Source organism: Scylla paramamosain, chromosome 23 (genome assembly GCF_035594125.1).
Source record: "Scylla paramamosain isolate STU-SP2022 chromosome 23, ASM3559412v1, whole genome shotgun sequence".
NCBI lineage: Eukaryota > Metazoa > Arthropoda > Malacostraca > Decapoda > Portunidae > Scylla > Scylla paramamosain.
The window spans coordinates 18,950,223-18,963,536 of record NC_087173.1 but is presented as its reverse complement, the minus strand read 5'-3'; the positions used below and the strand labels follow the sequence as shown (position 1 = coordinate 18,963,536).

At 40.5% G+C, this 13,314-nt stretch overlaps 1 protein-coding gene across 1 annotated transcript in view; it reads right to left on the bottom strand.

Moving 5' to 3' along the window:
• Positions 1–428: 428 nt before the first annotated feature.
• LOC135112348 (uncharacterized) overlaps positions 429–13,314 on the bottom strand; it is a 159,163-nt gene continuing 146,277 nt past the window's right edge. Inside the window, exons 3-9 of the mRNA XM_064026714.1 lie at positions 11,481–11,568; positions 10,580–10,737; positions 8,689–8,824; positions 7,617–7,827; positions 5,816–6,019; positions 5,300–5,619; positions 429–3,406 (exon numbers count right to left, since the gene is read on the bottom strand). Of these exons, the coding sequence (XP_063882784.1) occupies positions 5,335–5,619; positions 5,816–6,019; positions 7,617–7,827; positions 8,689–8,824; positions 10,580–10,737; positions 11,481–11,568 (1,082 nt within the window). The 3' untranslated portion in view covers positions 429–3,406; positions 5,300–5,334. The remainder of the gene's footprint in view (positions 3,407–5,299; positions 5,620–5,815; positions 6,020–7,616; positions 7,828–8,688; positions 8,825–10,579; positions 10,738–11,480; positions 11,569–13,314) is intronic.

The following is a 13,314-nucleotide window of genomic DNA, read 5'->3' as shown; positions in this document are numbered from 1 at the left end:
TCTTAAAAATAAACCCAAATTAACCTTCTTTAAAAACTGCCACTTTACAAATATCTTCAATAAGTTTGCATCCATTGCCTTTACATCTCTTAATATTCACAGCATCCTTTTATAAAGATTAGGAAGATTTATTCATTTATTTACTTTCTTCCCCTCACTCTAACTGACGGAGGAAAGAAGGGGAGGAGGAGGAGCTGAAGGGGGAAGGGGAGGGAAGAAGGTACATATTAAAGGCACGGGAAGGAGTGGGAGACGCCCTTCCGCTTGCACATCAGAAAGGGTGGAAGGGGAAGGAAGCCCTGGCGATGTGGAGCAAGGGTCGGAGGTGGAGGAGTTGGGAGAAAAAGAAAAGAGAGAGGAGAGTGAGAGAGGGATATAGTTTCCTCATCTTTTCAGTCCAACACCTGCAGTCTTTTTTCTTCTCTCTCTCTCTCTCTCTCTCTCTCTCTCTCTCTCTCTCTCTCTCTCTCTCTCTCTCTCTCTCTCTCTCTCTCGCCAGGTGTCGCCCTCGCTTTCCGTCACGCGAGGGTTCCGGCGCAGAATCGTGGGTCGTAAACTCGTGTCCTATACTTCACTGCGCATCAAAGTCGGTGTTTCTGTCTCGTATATTCACTCAGAATATGCTGAAAACACCTTGGCGGTATCTCTATATAGACAGCCGCGGCGTGTGGAGGGGCGGGGGAGTCAAGCTGTAGAGGGAAGGCTAGACAGTTAATGGATGCAAGTGTCAGTGGTGAGAAGTTAACAGGGAGAAATTGCAAGTGTAAGAATCTGTTATCGAAATACGAGATAATTTTCTCAAGTAATTGTATTCCTTTGCTGATTTTTTTTTCTGGGGTAAGTAATTTTTTTTGTTCGTTTTGATTTTGATTTTGTTTATTTCAGCAATTGTATTTCTTATTGACATTTGTATAAGGATAAGGCGACGTCCGAGTTTATGTGATATCTCCTTTTTTTTCACTCCAACACCTGTATTTCTTCAGTGACATGGTTCAAGGAGTTAGGCAATTGTTTGAGTTTAGTATTTTCATTCAAACAATTACTGTACTCCTACCGTGACATTTTTGCCGGAGTCGAATAGAATGATCAAAACAAGCTGTTCTCCAAATTTTGTACTTGCAGTGATCGGGAGAGGTACACGCGAGCTGCTTCACGGGGCCAGTGGGGAGGTGTTCGCTGCCTAATGATGGCGCCGTGTGGCCTGGATTCTGTGGCGCCTTAAACCAGTCATTGAACCAACCAATTAGTCAATCAGTCATTCGCTACCTAATTTAAACACCCAAACATTATTTTTTATCATAATACACTACACTTACAAATTTAAGACACATGTAACTTTTCTTCTCGCTAATACCCCGACGCACTGACTTGAACACACGAACACACGAACACTAAGGAAACGACTCGCTCCCTGAACACTGCACAGGGAGCCGCCGCCACTCTCTGCTACTCACACACCAAAAGTATAAAAGGACGCATAAATATATACACACAAACCGACTATAACTTACAAATAACCAGCCAAGTGTGCCTTAATTGCCTTACCTGACACATGGGACAGGTAAGCGCAGGTAAGTTCGAAAGTTTAAGAGTCGAGTCAAATATTAATTTTTACTGTCCTTTGCGTTTCCCTTCAAGCTTGACTCTGTTGGAAATCTATCAGGTAGCTAAAGACAAGAAAATTCGTTGCACTTTTATTTTGCTCTTTAATTTTCTTTACTTCATTTTTCTCTCCGCAGTCTATTCCGTTCATTCAACTTTTCTTTTCTTATCCTGACAGCGAATCATAGAAGTTAAGCTTAAAAATTCACCAAAACGAGAAAATTCATCGCATTTTTACTTTTTATCTTCATTATTATTTCTCGATTCCATTTTCTCTCCACAATATACTCCATTCATTCTATTTCATTTTTTCTTTATTCTGACAGCAAATCACAGAACTTAAGCTCGCGGGAAAGACACAAAAAAAGCACACTCTACTCCGCTTTCTCTCCACAATTTACTCCGTTCATCACACTTCCTAGGCTGTCGGTGAGTCATGGGAGTTACATTTTAGAGGGAAACACAAAACACAGAGAAGAACATTGCCACTTGACTCATAACCTTCACTGCATGACACTCGCTTTAAACCTGTACCAATCCTTCACCTTATACACTTTGTACACCTAACACATACGTAGTTATACATACAGAAATGATACATAAAATACATTCTCTCTAGCTAAAGACCCTCTGGTGATATGTACAAAAGAAGTGAGCTGTTTTTGTTCTCTTTTTGCTGGGAACTGATAGTTTTACTTTGCGTGCGTGCTTGCGTGCGCCTATGTACTGCCAGGAGTGTGTCAGGGTATGAGGTGTGACTCTATGTAAGTGTGTATAAGTGTGTATAAGTGTGTATGAGTGTCATGATCCGCTGTGGAGAGCAAATGATTAGTAAAATATGGGGGTGACTTGAGTGCGTTTGATTATATACTTATGCCAGGTAATGTGTCCCAGTTGCTTCAAAGTGTCGCAAGTGCTGCCAATTACAGCTCATTTCGTCATTAACGGTTACACAGGTGTGCTCATAAACACCTGGAATTATTAAATGTATAGGAAATATTGACGTTATTTTTAAACGTAAAAGAAAAAAAACTCATTCTTTTTGTCGTTGTAAGTGGCGATGGTTTGTAGTGTTTGTGTGTTGAGGAGGCGCAGTGCACGTCTAACGCTACATTTTCTTTTACAGGGAAGACACAAGTAAACATTCTGTCATAATCATCAAGGTAAGGCTGCTGATATCTCACCACTGTACAATTTTAAAGGTAAGACACACAGGTAAACTTTCCCATAATTATCAAGTGAGACTGTTGACACCTTATCTATATACATTAAAGGTAAGACAGGTAAACAATTCCACATTTAACAAGGTAAGAATGTTAACACCTTACCCTTATTCACTTATAAAGGTAAGACACAGGTAGACACTTCCCATAATAATGAAGGTAAGACTGTTCATACCTTACTACTATCATTAAACATAAGACACATGAACTTTAAAGACTGCGACCGCGTTTAACACTCCACACTTAATGAAGGCAAGACACAGGTGAACGAGTCCCTCACAATTATGAAGGCAGAACTGTGATCACCTTTACCACTAAGATCCTCAAGGTAAGACACGAGTGGGAAGCAACTTGGTACAGTTTTCAAGGCAAGATTGTCCAGACTTTCACGTGCTTTCAATTTACACAACAGCATGAAGTCTTTTGCAACGAAGCTCACATACAGTTCCCTCTCTGCTGGGTTTCTGTGCGTGTATCTTGGTGCACCGTCAGCAAAGAGGTACAGAAGCGCGGTACTCGTGGCCTGGTGGTGCGTACCTGCGTCGAGGGTATGTACAGCAACAGCCAGCAGAAGAACACACCTGTGGGAGGAACGAGGCAGTGAAACAAAAGGTCCTCTCCATTTCACAGCTCGTAATGGGAATGAGGCCACGAGGAAAAGTCATTTAATCACTTCTGGGAAACTGTTTATGTGAATTTGTGCCTCGTGTTTTGTAAAGGGAATTGGTCGTTATGTGAGTGAGTGGCTACAATTAATCCTCCCTTTTTTAATTGGCTGTAATGGAAGCGATGCCTATTTGTGGCTGGAAAAGAGGAGAAAAAAAAAAAAAAGAGAAAATTGTCCACCGCGCGCCCCTCCACACAAGAGAAATATATAAGAGGATTCCACAAATGAACAAAAGGTGAATGGAGGCCAGCACGGTCATTCAAGTGGTGTCAGGTGACTATTTTTCTCCCGTCAGGTGCTCGTGGTGGCAATAGTAAGACCCGCTCATCAATTACCAATAAATCTGAGTTTTAGGGAAAGGTGATACATCCACAATTAATACCCGCCAGGGGAGCCGCGCCTGCCTGACGCGGCCCCGGCGGGAACTTTTAAGGCATTTTACTCTTTCATATTCTGGCATTTAGCGACGTCCAATGTTTCCCTTCAATACAGGTAATGATTTTTTTCTCCAGCTTAAAGTAACATGGCAAAAAAAATATAGGGATATAATGAACACACGTTAATAAGGGAGATAAAGATTTTTTTTTTTTTCCCCGAGGTAAAGTAATATAGAAGGTACAATGAACACACGTTGAGTTCCTCATTGTAGAGTAAATAGGTCGGGTGAAGGTGATGTTTTCTCCCTGAGTCAAAGCAACATAAGAGTTTCAAGTATCGGAATGTAATGAAAGCACCTAAGTTATTCATTATAGATCAAATAAGGCACAAAAAGAAAATGTTTTTTTTTTTTTTTTCCCTGGAACTAAAGCAATACAGGAGTCTCAAGTATTGGGATGCATTGAAAACCCCACCAATTATTCATTATAGAGCAAACAAGTCACATACAATTGCGCTGGATGAGTAAATGAATGATTTTTGTTACCCAAGAGATTACGAACATGTTATTAACTTGATGTGATCCTCAAAGCTACTAGGAGAACACACTGAAATCGACGCCGTGATAGTGAAAATGTTATAGTAGTCATAAGTGAGTGAACAGGCCAAATACAATTATGCTGGATGAGTAATTACAAGATATCATTAAACTTCTCAGTACTAGACACACTTTCCAAGCTTCACCAGAGACGGTCTTGTATCAGCTTCTTTGTAATCATCATCGACACCAGAGATAGAATTAAACTGATGCACTATTAAATGACTCTACATGATAAAAAAAAAAAGACAAAAAAAAAAAAGTCCTGTAACTGTAAAATGTCAAAGTGATGCTGTGCTTGTGTAATGAGCCCCACACACACACACACACACACACACACACACACACACACACACACACACCTTCATGAGAGACACGGCAGGCGACACACATATCTAAGTGAATATTCCAATAACATCTATCTACTAGTAATACCACTGTCTAATGCCACTAGCTAGCACCACTATTTAACACTGCAACTGACGCCAAGCTAGTGAAATCAACACCACACACTTTTTTTTTTTTTTTGAGCTTTAAGAGAAGAAGGAGCTTTAAGAGAAGATTAGATGGATTTATGGATGGGGACGATAGGTGGAAATAGGTAGGTATATTTCATACAGGGACTGCCGCGTGTAGGCCTGATGGCTTCTTGCAGCTTTCCTTATTTCTTATGTTCTTATGTTCTAAGAGAGACAACAGGCGCGACACACACGTTTAAATAATCAGGCCAATAACATCTGGATGAATACTGCAATAACATAATAACATCTACATACCTAACAGTAATACCACTACAACTGATAGCATAATAAAAAAAACAACAACACCACATACCTTTACAAGAGAGACAACAGGCGCGGCACACACGTCTACGTAATCACGACGCCCTTCTGCACACAGGGACCGCCGGGACCTTCGAGTAGCGCGGGCCACAGGTAGGTCTTGATGGCGTCACACTCTGGGTCAGCCACGTGGAAGCGGACATGGTAATCCTTCCTGTATGTGCGCGTCTCGTAGTCAATCACGTAGGGCGGCACCTGGTTGCTGAGGCCCCAGGCGAGTCTGACGCAGTCCTTCACGTACTGCAGCAGCCCCTCGCAGTTCTTGAGGCTCGGGTAGTCATACAGCGTGGCCCAGATCTGCTGGCACACCTCCTGCAGGGCGGACAGGTGTGAGGGGGTTGTGTTTACCTGGCTATGCTTGGCTGATTGTGTTTACCTGGTTGTATTTGCCTAGTTGCATTATTTACCTAGTACTATTTAGCTACTTGTATTAATCCCCAACCACCATCCATCCCTCTTCACCACCCATCACCCATCACCACCATCACCACCATCACCACCACCTCACCTCTACATTCTTGGACAGATCCCGCTTCTCAATGTTGGCGGTGACGAAGGCGGACACAGACTGCTCAAGAGAAAAGGCGTTGGTGTCGTACAGGAGGTGAGTGTCCTTGGCTTCTCCTGTGGGTGGAGGCGGGGGGACCTGCAGGATACGGCGCACTTCCTCTCGCAGTGCCTGAGCCGAAGAGGAGGCGGAGCGGAAGGCAAGCTGAGGAGGGAAGAGAAATGAAAGATGAATCCTGCAGGATATTAAACGGATGTGTGAGGAAGGAGTGTGTGTGTGAGTGTGTGTGTTATGAGGATTGCTTGACATGATTCGTCTCACTATTCCTCGTAATTTTTTTTATAATCTTTTTTTACAACTCTTTAGAAACTAGGTTCTTTTTTTTTATTGTTTTTTTGTTGCCCTTGGCCAGAGCATCTTTTACATAACACACACACACACACACACACACACACACACACACACACACACACACACACACACACACACACACACACACACACATCAGTCAACCTTTTTCAAGACGGAGGTTCCAAGACAATTTTCCTCATAATTTTGAATAATCCATTTTTTACTTTTCTTTAGGGACTGGCACGTTCACTGGGTCTTTTTTATTTATCGACCTTTTTGCTGCCCTTGGCCAGATTCCCTCTTACATAGAAAAAGAAAATGATGCAGGAAATGGATGTAATGAAGAGGGTAACTGAAAAATTTGGAAAGTCGAAGCATTTAAATAAAAGAAAGTGATTGATGATGTCGATGAAATGTAGAGGGAAATAATAAATAATGGTGAGAAGACAGATGAAATTAATATAAGAAATCATAACAGAGGAAAATAATGAATAACGATCAGGTAAAACAGGTGAAAATATAACAATGATAAAAACAATAACTAAATAAAGAATAAAAAAAAAGAAAACTCATCAGAGAAGGAACTAAAAGGGAAGTGGTTCAAACAGCACTTGATAAAAAAAAGAAAAAGAAAAAAAAAGCAATAGAAAAAAAAAACACATGTTAAAATGTTTCAAATGGATTATTATTTTTTTTATCTTAGATTGCTCGTCATTAATGCATTACTGACTGGAAATAAAATGTCGATTATTACGCATCACATCATTTCTACCATTAATCTGAGCGCCCATTGCCTCAACCTGCCGCCAAGCCACAGGTGAATATTGATAATGAAATAGTGAAGTTTTGTGTGCCGTGCGTGGGAGAAATGACGTTAGGTGTTGTTGTTGTGACGTGATACAGTAATGTCATTTACTTGTTGACGTAGTGAATGTAACTTGTATTTTTAGAACCTCCACTTTGCCTCTTAACGCACACACATATACGCATACACATACACACACACACACACACACACACACAATTTTCTCCCTCTTTACCACACTCTCAATATAAATAGATAGATAAATAAATACATAAACAAATAAATAAATAAATAAACATACCATAAAGCAAAACCAGTGATGATTATTAAACACCCACATAAAACAATGAAAACCAAACAAACAAGAAACTAACTGATAAAAAGAATATAAAAAAAAATAGCAACGAAAAATCGATAAAAAAAATGAATAACAAATAAGTAAATAAACAAGAAGAAAAACAAAGCATAGTGTAGACAAGAAAACAGAAAACCAACTCACTACCACAACACTAAACAGAAACACAAACTTTAAACACCAACGAAATCTCTATAGAAAAAAAACTAACAAATAAGTAACAAATAAGAAAAAAATAAATAAATAAAACGACAATTATACATACAATAGACAAGGACACACTAACTCACCACCACAACACTGAAAAGCAACTTGGACTTGAGCTCTTCCGCGTTCTTGAGGTCCGGCAGAGCATCTAAGGCGTCCAGCGTATCCACTCTGGCCTGAGCATACAGATTGCCATACTTCCTCACTAGTGCTGTGGGGCGCCGCTCTCCCAAGTTCACGTTCTCCAGCCGCGTGTTGCCTCGCTCCACCCCCCTCGCTGCACGGTCACCCAGCCTGCAAGGAGCCAAGCTGGTCAGTTCATTCATTTGTTATTGTTGTTTTAGTATTACATGAACACTAACGTAATTTACTTGTTTATTCTGTGTTTTTTTTTTTTAGTTCGTATTTAGTTTGTTTAATCTGCAAGGTCAAGAAGTTAACACAAAACAAGCCTTACTAAAACTATTCACATGCAGAACAAATATCACAAGATTAAATAGCAGAAATAGATGTCAGGTAAGGTAAGGTGTGTGTATGGGAGGGAAGGATTATTCATTTATTTATTTATTTTCTGCTAGTGTGGCTTGGAATAGATGGGTAGGCGAGAGAGTGAGTGGGGAAGGATTGGGGGAGTTTTGTTCTGTAGTAGAAAATGGAAGTTATTAATGATTTTTTTATGCATGAGTGTAGGTAGATAGGTAGGTAGGAAGGTATTACTAGTACTATCATTACTACTACTACTACTACTACTACTGCTACTACTACTACTACTACTACTACTACTGCTACTACTACTACTGCTACTACTACTACTACTACTACTACAATCATCAAGAACGTTCAATTTCGTCTTTATTCAAGTAGTAATAATGACAGATGTACTTGCAGCGCATAATAGTAGTAGTAGTAGTAGTAGTAGTAGGAGGAGAAGGAGGAGGAGAGGGAGGAGGAGGAGGAGGAGGAGAAAAGAACAAGAACGAGAACGAAGACGAGGGATGAGAGAAGAAGAAAACTACAACAAAGGAAAAAAGAAAAGAAATATGAAAAAAAACAGAGAGAGAGAGAGAGAGAGAGAGAGAGAGAGAGAGAGAGAGAGAGAGAGAGAGAGAGAGAGAGAGAGAAAGAGAGAGTAACAACAATCACAACAATCCTTACCTATCTTTCAGTTTCTTCTCCCTCTCCTGCATGTGAAGAATTGTCTGGCGGGCCTTGGTGATCTCCGCCCGCAGAGTCTCCACCTCCTGACGCAGGGCCGCCGACTCCCGCACGCCGGAGGGAGCAGAGGCGCGAGCTGTGGGTGGAGGCGTCAGGGTGAGGCGAGGTAGTGACGGGAGGGAGGGGGGGACAGGTGATGGAGTGTAGGGGGTGGGTAAAGTAGCAGGAGGAGGAGGAAAAGAAGGAAGAGGAGGAGGAAAAAGACGATAACAGTAACGAAAACTTGAATGACGATAAAGATGAGATAAATAATGAGATAAATGATGAGAAGAATGAGAAGGAAAATGATGAAGACGACAAGGAAGGAGGAGGAGGAGGAGGAGGAGGAGGAGGAGGAGGAGGAAGAGAAGGATAATGGAATACTATATCGTGGATGAATGAGGAGGTACAAGACAAAAATATATTCTCCTAAAGGTTATTCGCTGCATTTTTAAGTTTAATCCCTTTCAAAGTTAGATAACACCTTGCTATTAATAATTATATATATATTTTCTGCTCGACTCTGTGTTTATTATTATTATTATTAGTAGTAGTAGTAGTAGAAGTAGTAACATCACCACACGACCACCACTACCACCACTCCTACTACTATTACTACTACTACTACTGCCATTTACCTATTCTTAGTCACCAAATGAAGTGTTTTGTACTACTTTAGCTATAAGTGAAACGATTACTCAGTTATTTTAGTGTTTGTATATCCCTTCATTATTCCTTTTACTGCAATGTGACCGACTATTAAATACACTTATCTGCATTTTTGTTTTTTTGACTAACGCTTTCGACTCTGTACGGGTACCGGCACCTCAGTGGGCTTTTTTTTTTTTTTTTTTGGAGTACAATTTTTTTTTTTTACCCTTGGCCGGTGTCACTCCTACTTACAAAAAAAAAAAAAAAAATCTGCTTTTGGCGACTGATTAAAAGTCCTGAATTATTTACAGCTGTTTATGTGTTCAGTTCAGCTTGTCTGTCTGTTTATCTGTCTGTCTCAGTTTCCATCTTTCTATCTGTCGCTATCTCTCTCCGTCTCTCTGTCTATCTGTCTGCCTGTCTGTTTGTCTATCTGTCTACCCTCCTCTTTCTCTCTCTCCATATCTTTCCTCCATAACCTTTCTTCCCTACCTAACTACAACCTCTCCCTTCCTCTCTCTTATCCCTGAGCATCATTTTTCTCTCTCTCCCCTCCTCTCCTCTTCTCTCCCTCACAACCCTTCATCCTCCACCGGTACCTTTAATCTCCTTCCTTCCTTTCCTCCTTCCTTCCTTCCCTCCTCCTCGTTACCTCTCACAGACTCATTAACTCCTTCCCCCCAAGTTGGTTGTATTGCTAAAGACTCCCTATAACTTCTCTCCCCAAATGCATCCAGTTTTCTCCCCCTCCGCCAGTACCGTCACCCCCTCCCACCAGTACCCTCAATCCTCTCCCCGCGCAGCACACGTATCATAGTGGGATTCGAACTGGGGGTGATGTACTTGTTAACAAGGATCTCGCCACAGTAGTCTTTTAAAATTAGTTCTGTAGATTAGTTAAAACAAAAATTAATCCCATATTCTCTTTTTTTTCTGTTTTTTTTTTTTTTTTTCCTGTCCATGCAAATGTTTTTACACTGCATGCCCTGAATGTCAAAAGAACAACGATGCTACTAAAGGGTTAAGTTCCCTGTAACACTTTAAGAACATAAGAACATAAGAAAATAAGGATTGGTGCGTGTCAGCCAATCTCCAATATCCTTCACTTCTAAACCCAACATCCTACACCAGCCCAACTAACACTACACCTCTTCCTCAACATCCTTCACTCCTGCATCCCTCAGCGGCATCCTACACTCACCTGCAGGGACTGAGAGCTCGTGTCCTTTGCCGCAGCGCACACTCACACCAGCGACTCCTGCAGATCCCACCTCGCCGTTCTTCCTTGTTCCTTCAGGAGTTGGGGAGTCACTCTTGGAATCCCCGCCGCCGCTGCCCTGGCTCTGCGTGTCCGAGGAGCTGCAGGAGGAGGTGGTGTTAATGGAGGAAGAGATGGAGGAGGTAAAGGAGGTGGAGGAGAAGAAGTGCGAAGGAAAACAAACAGCATCAATTTTTGTTTTATTTATTTATTTTTTTTTCCGGTTGGTGAGTTTACTGCTAGACTGCTTGATGGTGAAGAAGGAGGAGGAGGAGGAGGAGGAGGAGGAGGAGGAGCAATATAGCGTGTGAAAAGGAGCAGTATGTGGAAGCAAGATAAAGTGAAACGAAGAGAGAGAGAGAGAGAGAGAGAGAGAGAGAGAGAGAGAGAGAGAGAGAGAGAGAGAGAGAGAGAGAGAGAGAGAATGTCTATAAGAAAACGCTATTAATTAAAGATAGCAAATGTATATCAGACAATATTAAGAAACGCTAACAAAGAAAAACATAGAAGAAAAGAAAGAGAAGAAGAAGAAGAAGAAGAAGAAGAAGAAGAAGAAAGTGAAAAAGTGTGATAAATCAAGACTTTCCTTAAAAATAACAACTTAAAAAATAAAAAAAGTAAAGAAAAAGAAAACACAAGAAAAGATGAAGTACAAAATATCATGAGAACGTAAAACAAAGTAAACAAATAAGATAAACAGATAAACAGATTAATAACTAAAGGAATAAATATATGTACAAAGAAAGAAAGAAAGATAGAAAGAAAGGAAAAGAAAGAGCCAAGAAATAAAAAAAAACAGGAAGAGGAAGAGATTAGGAACAAGAAGAAGAAGAGGAGGACTTACCCTGAGGAGACACCGGAGGAGGAGGAGCAGGGCGGCACCGTGGTGAAGGGCAAGGCGCTCCTCACCCCCACACGACTCCTGTCACGCACTGTGGGGGGAGCAGGAGGGTCACTAAAGCTGCTCACTCACACAGTCGCCTCCTCCCCTGCCCTATGCTGCTTCAGGTCCCCTCCCTCCCTGACCTCGCCCAACCTTGCTTGACGTAACATAACCTAACCTAACTTGACGGAACTTAACCTAACCACCACTACCTCACTTAACTTTAATGTAACCTTACACAACCAACGCTTCCTCAGCTAATTTAACTTAATTTTACCTAACTTAACGTAACTTAGCCATTCCCTAAACTAATTTCATGTAATGTAATCTAATCTAATCAGCAATACCTCACCTAACTTAACGTAACTTAATCTAACATAACGTAACATAACCAACATTTCCTCATCTAACCTAACCTGGCCTAACATAACTTAATATAATCTAAGTTAACATGACCTAACCTAACCTAACCTAACCTAACCTAACCCTAACCTAACCTTACCTAACTCGACCTAACATACGAGTAATTTAACTTCACAATACAATCTTAAATAACCTAACCTAACCTAATCTAACTAACCTAACCCAACCTAACGTAACCTAACCTAACCTAACCTAACGTAACCTAACCTAACTAAACTAACGGCGTAACCTAACTTCACATGACAATCTCAAGTAATCTAACCTAACCTAACCTAACCTAACGTAACATAACATAAACTAACCTAACCTCACCTGTCCCAATCTTAATTAATCTACCGCTACAGGTGTTACTGTCACCACCAAACCTTCAGAGTCACAGGAACACGTGTTACTGGCAGTGGTGAGCCTTAATTAGACCATAACAGGTGTGGCAGATATGTGTGTGTGTGTGTGTGTGTGTGTGTGTGTGTGTGTGTGCTATGGTAATAATAGAGATAGCGAGATTTCAGTTTAATAGTAATAGGTTTATTATTATTATTATTATTATTATTATTATTATTATTATTATTATTATTATTATTATTATTATTATTATTACTTTATTATCAGGAATGTCGATAGTGATAGTAGTAGTAGTAGTAGTAATAGTAGTAGTAGTAATGGTGGGGGTGATGGTGAAGAAGTAATGTTAGTAAGAGCATAGCCACGTAGTACTTTTAACACAAGTACTATTGACACACACACACACACACACACATACACACACACACACACACACATACGCACACACACATACACACAGGTAGCCACAAATACCAGACATAATCCCCTCCCTCCACCCACGCACACATAACATAATCCTCCTCCTTAATTAAAATATTCTCCCCAAAACTTAATTAACATTCATGGGCAAACGCAAACTCAACGTGCAAACAAAATTTAACCCCAAACTTTATTCCAGGGAGTTTATATATTTTTTTTTCGCTATTTTTTCGTCTTTTATTTTCATTTGGAAGTTTGAGGAAGAGTTAAATGTAAAAATTAGAAGTGAGTTTAGGTTTCCTCGAGATTCTGAAGGTTTTGCGTGACGTTGGAAAAAAGAAGAAATAATAAGAAAAAATAAGTAAAGTCTTGAAATAGAAGAGAAAAATATGCAAACTGTGTTAAGAGGTGGGGGTAGGAGGAGGAGGAGGAGGAGGAGGAGGAGGAGGAGGAGGAGGAGGAGGAGGAGGAGAACGAAGCACAACAAGAACAGGATGAAGAAGAAGAAGAAGAAGAAGAAAAGGAACTACAAAACAACAACAACAACAACAACAACAACAACAACAACAACAACAACAACAACAACAACATCAACAAACAAACAAACAAA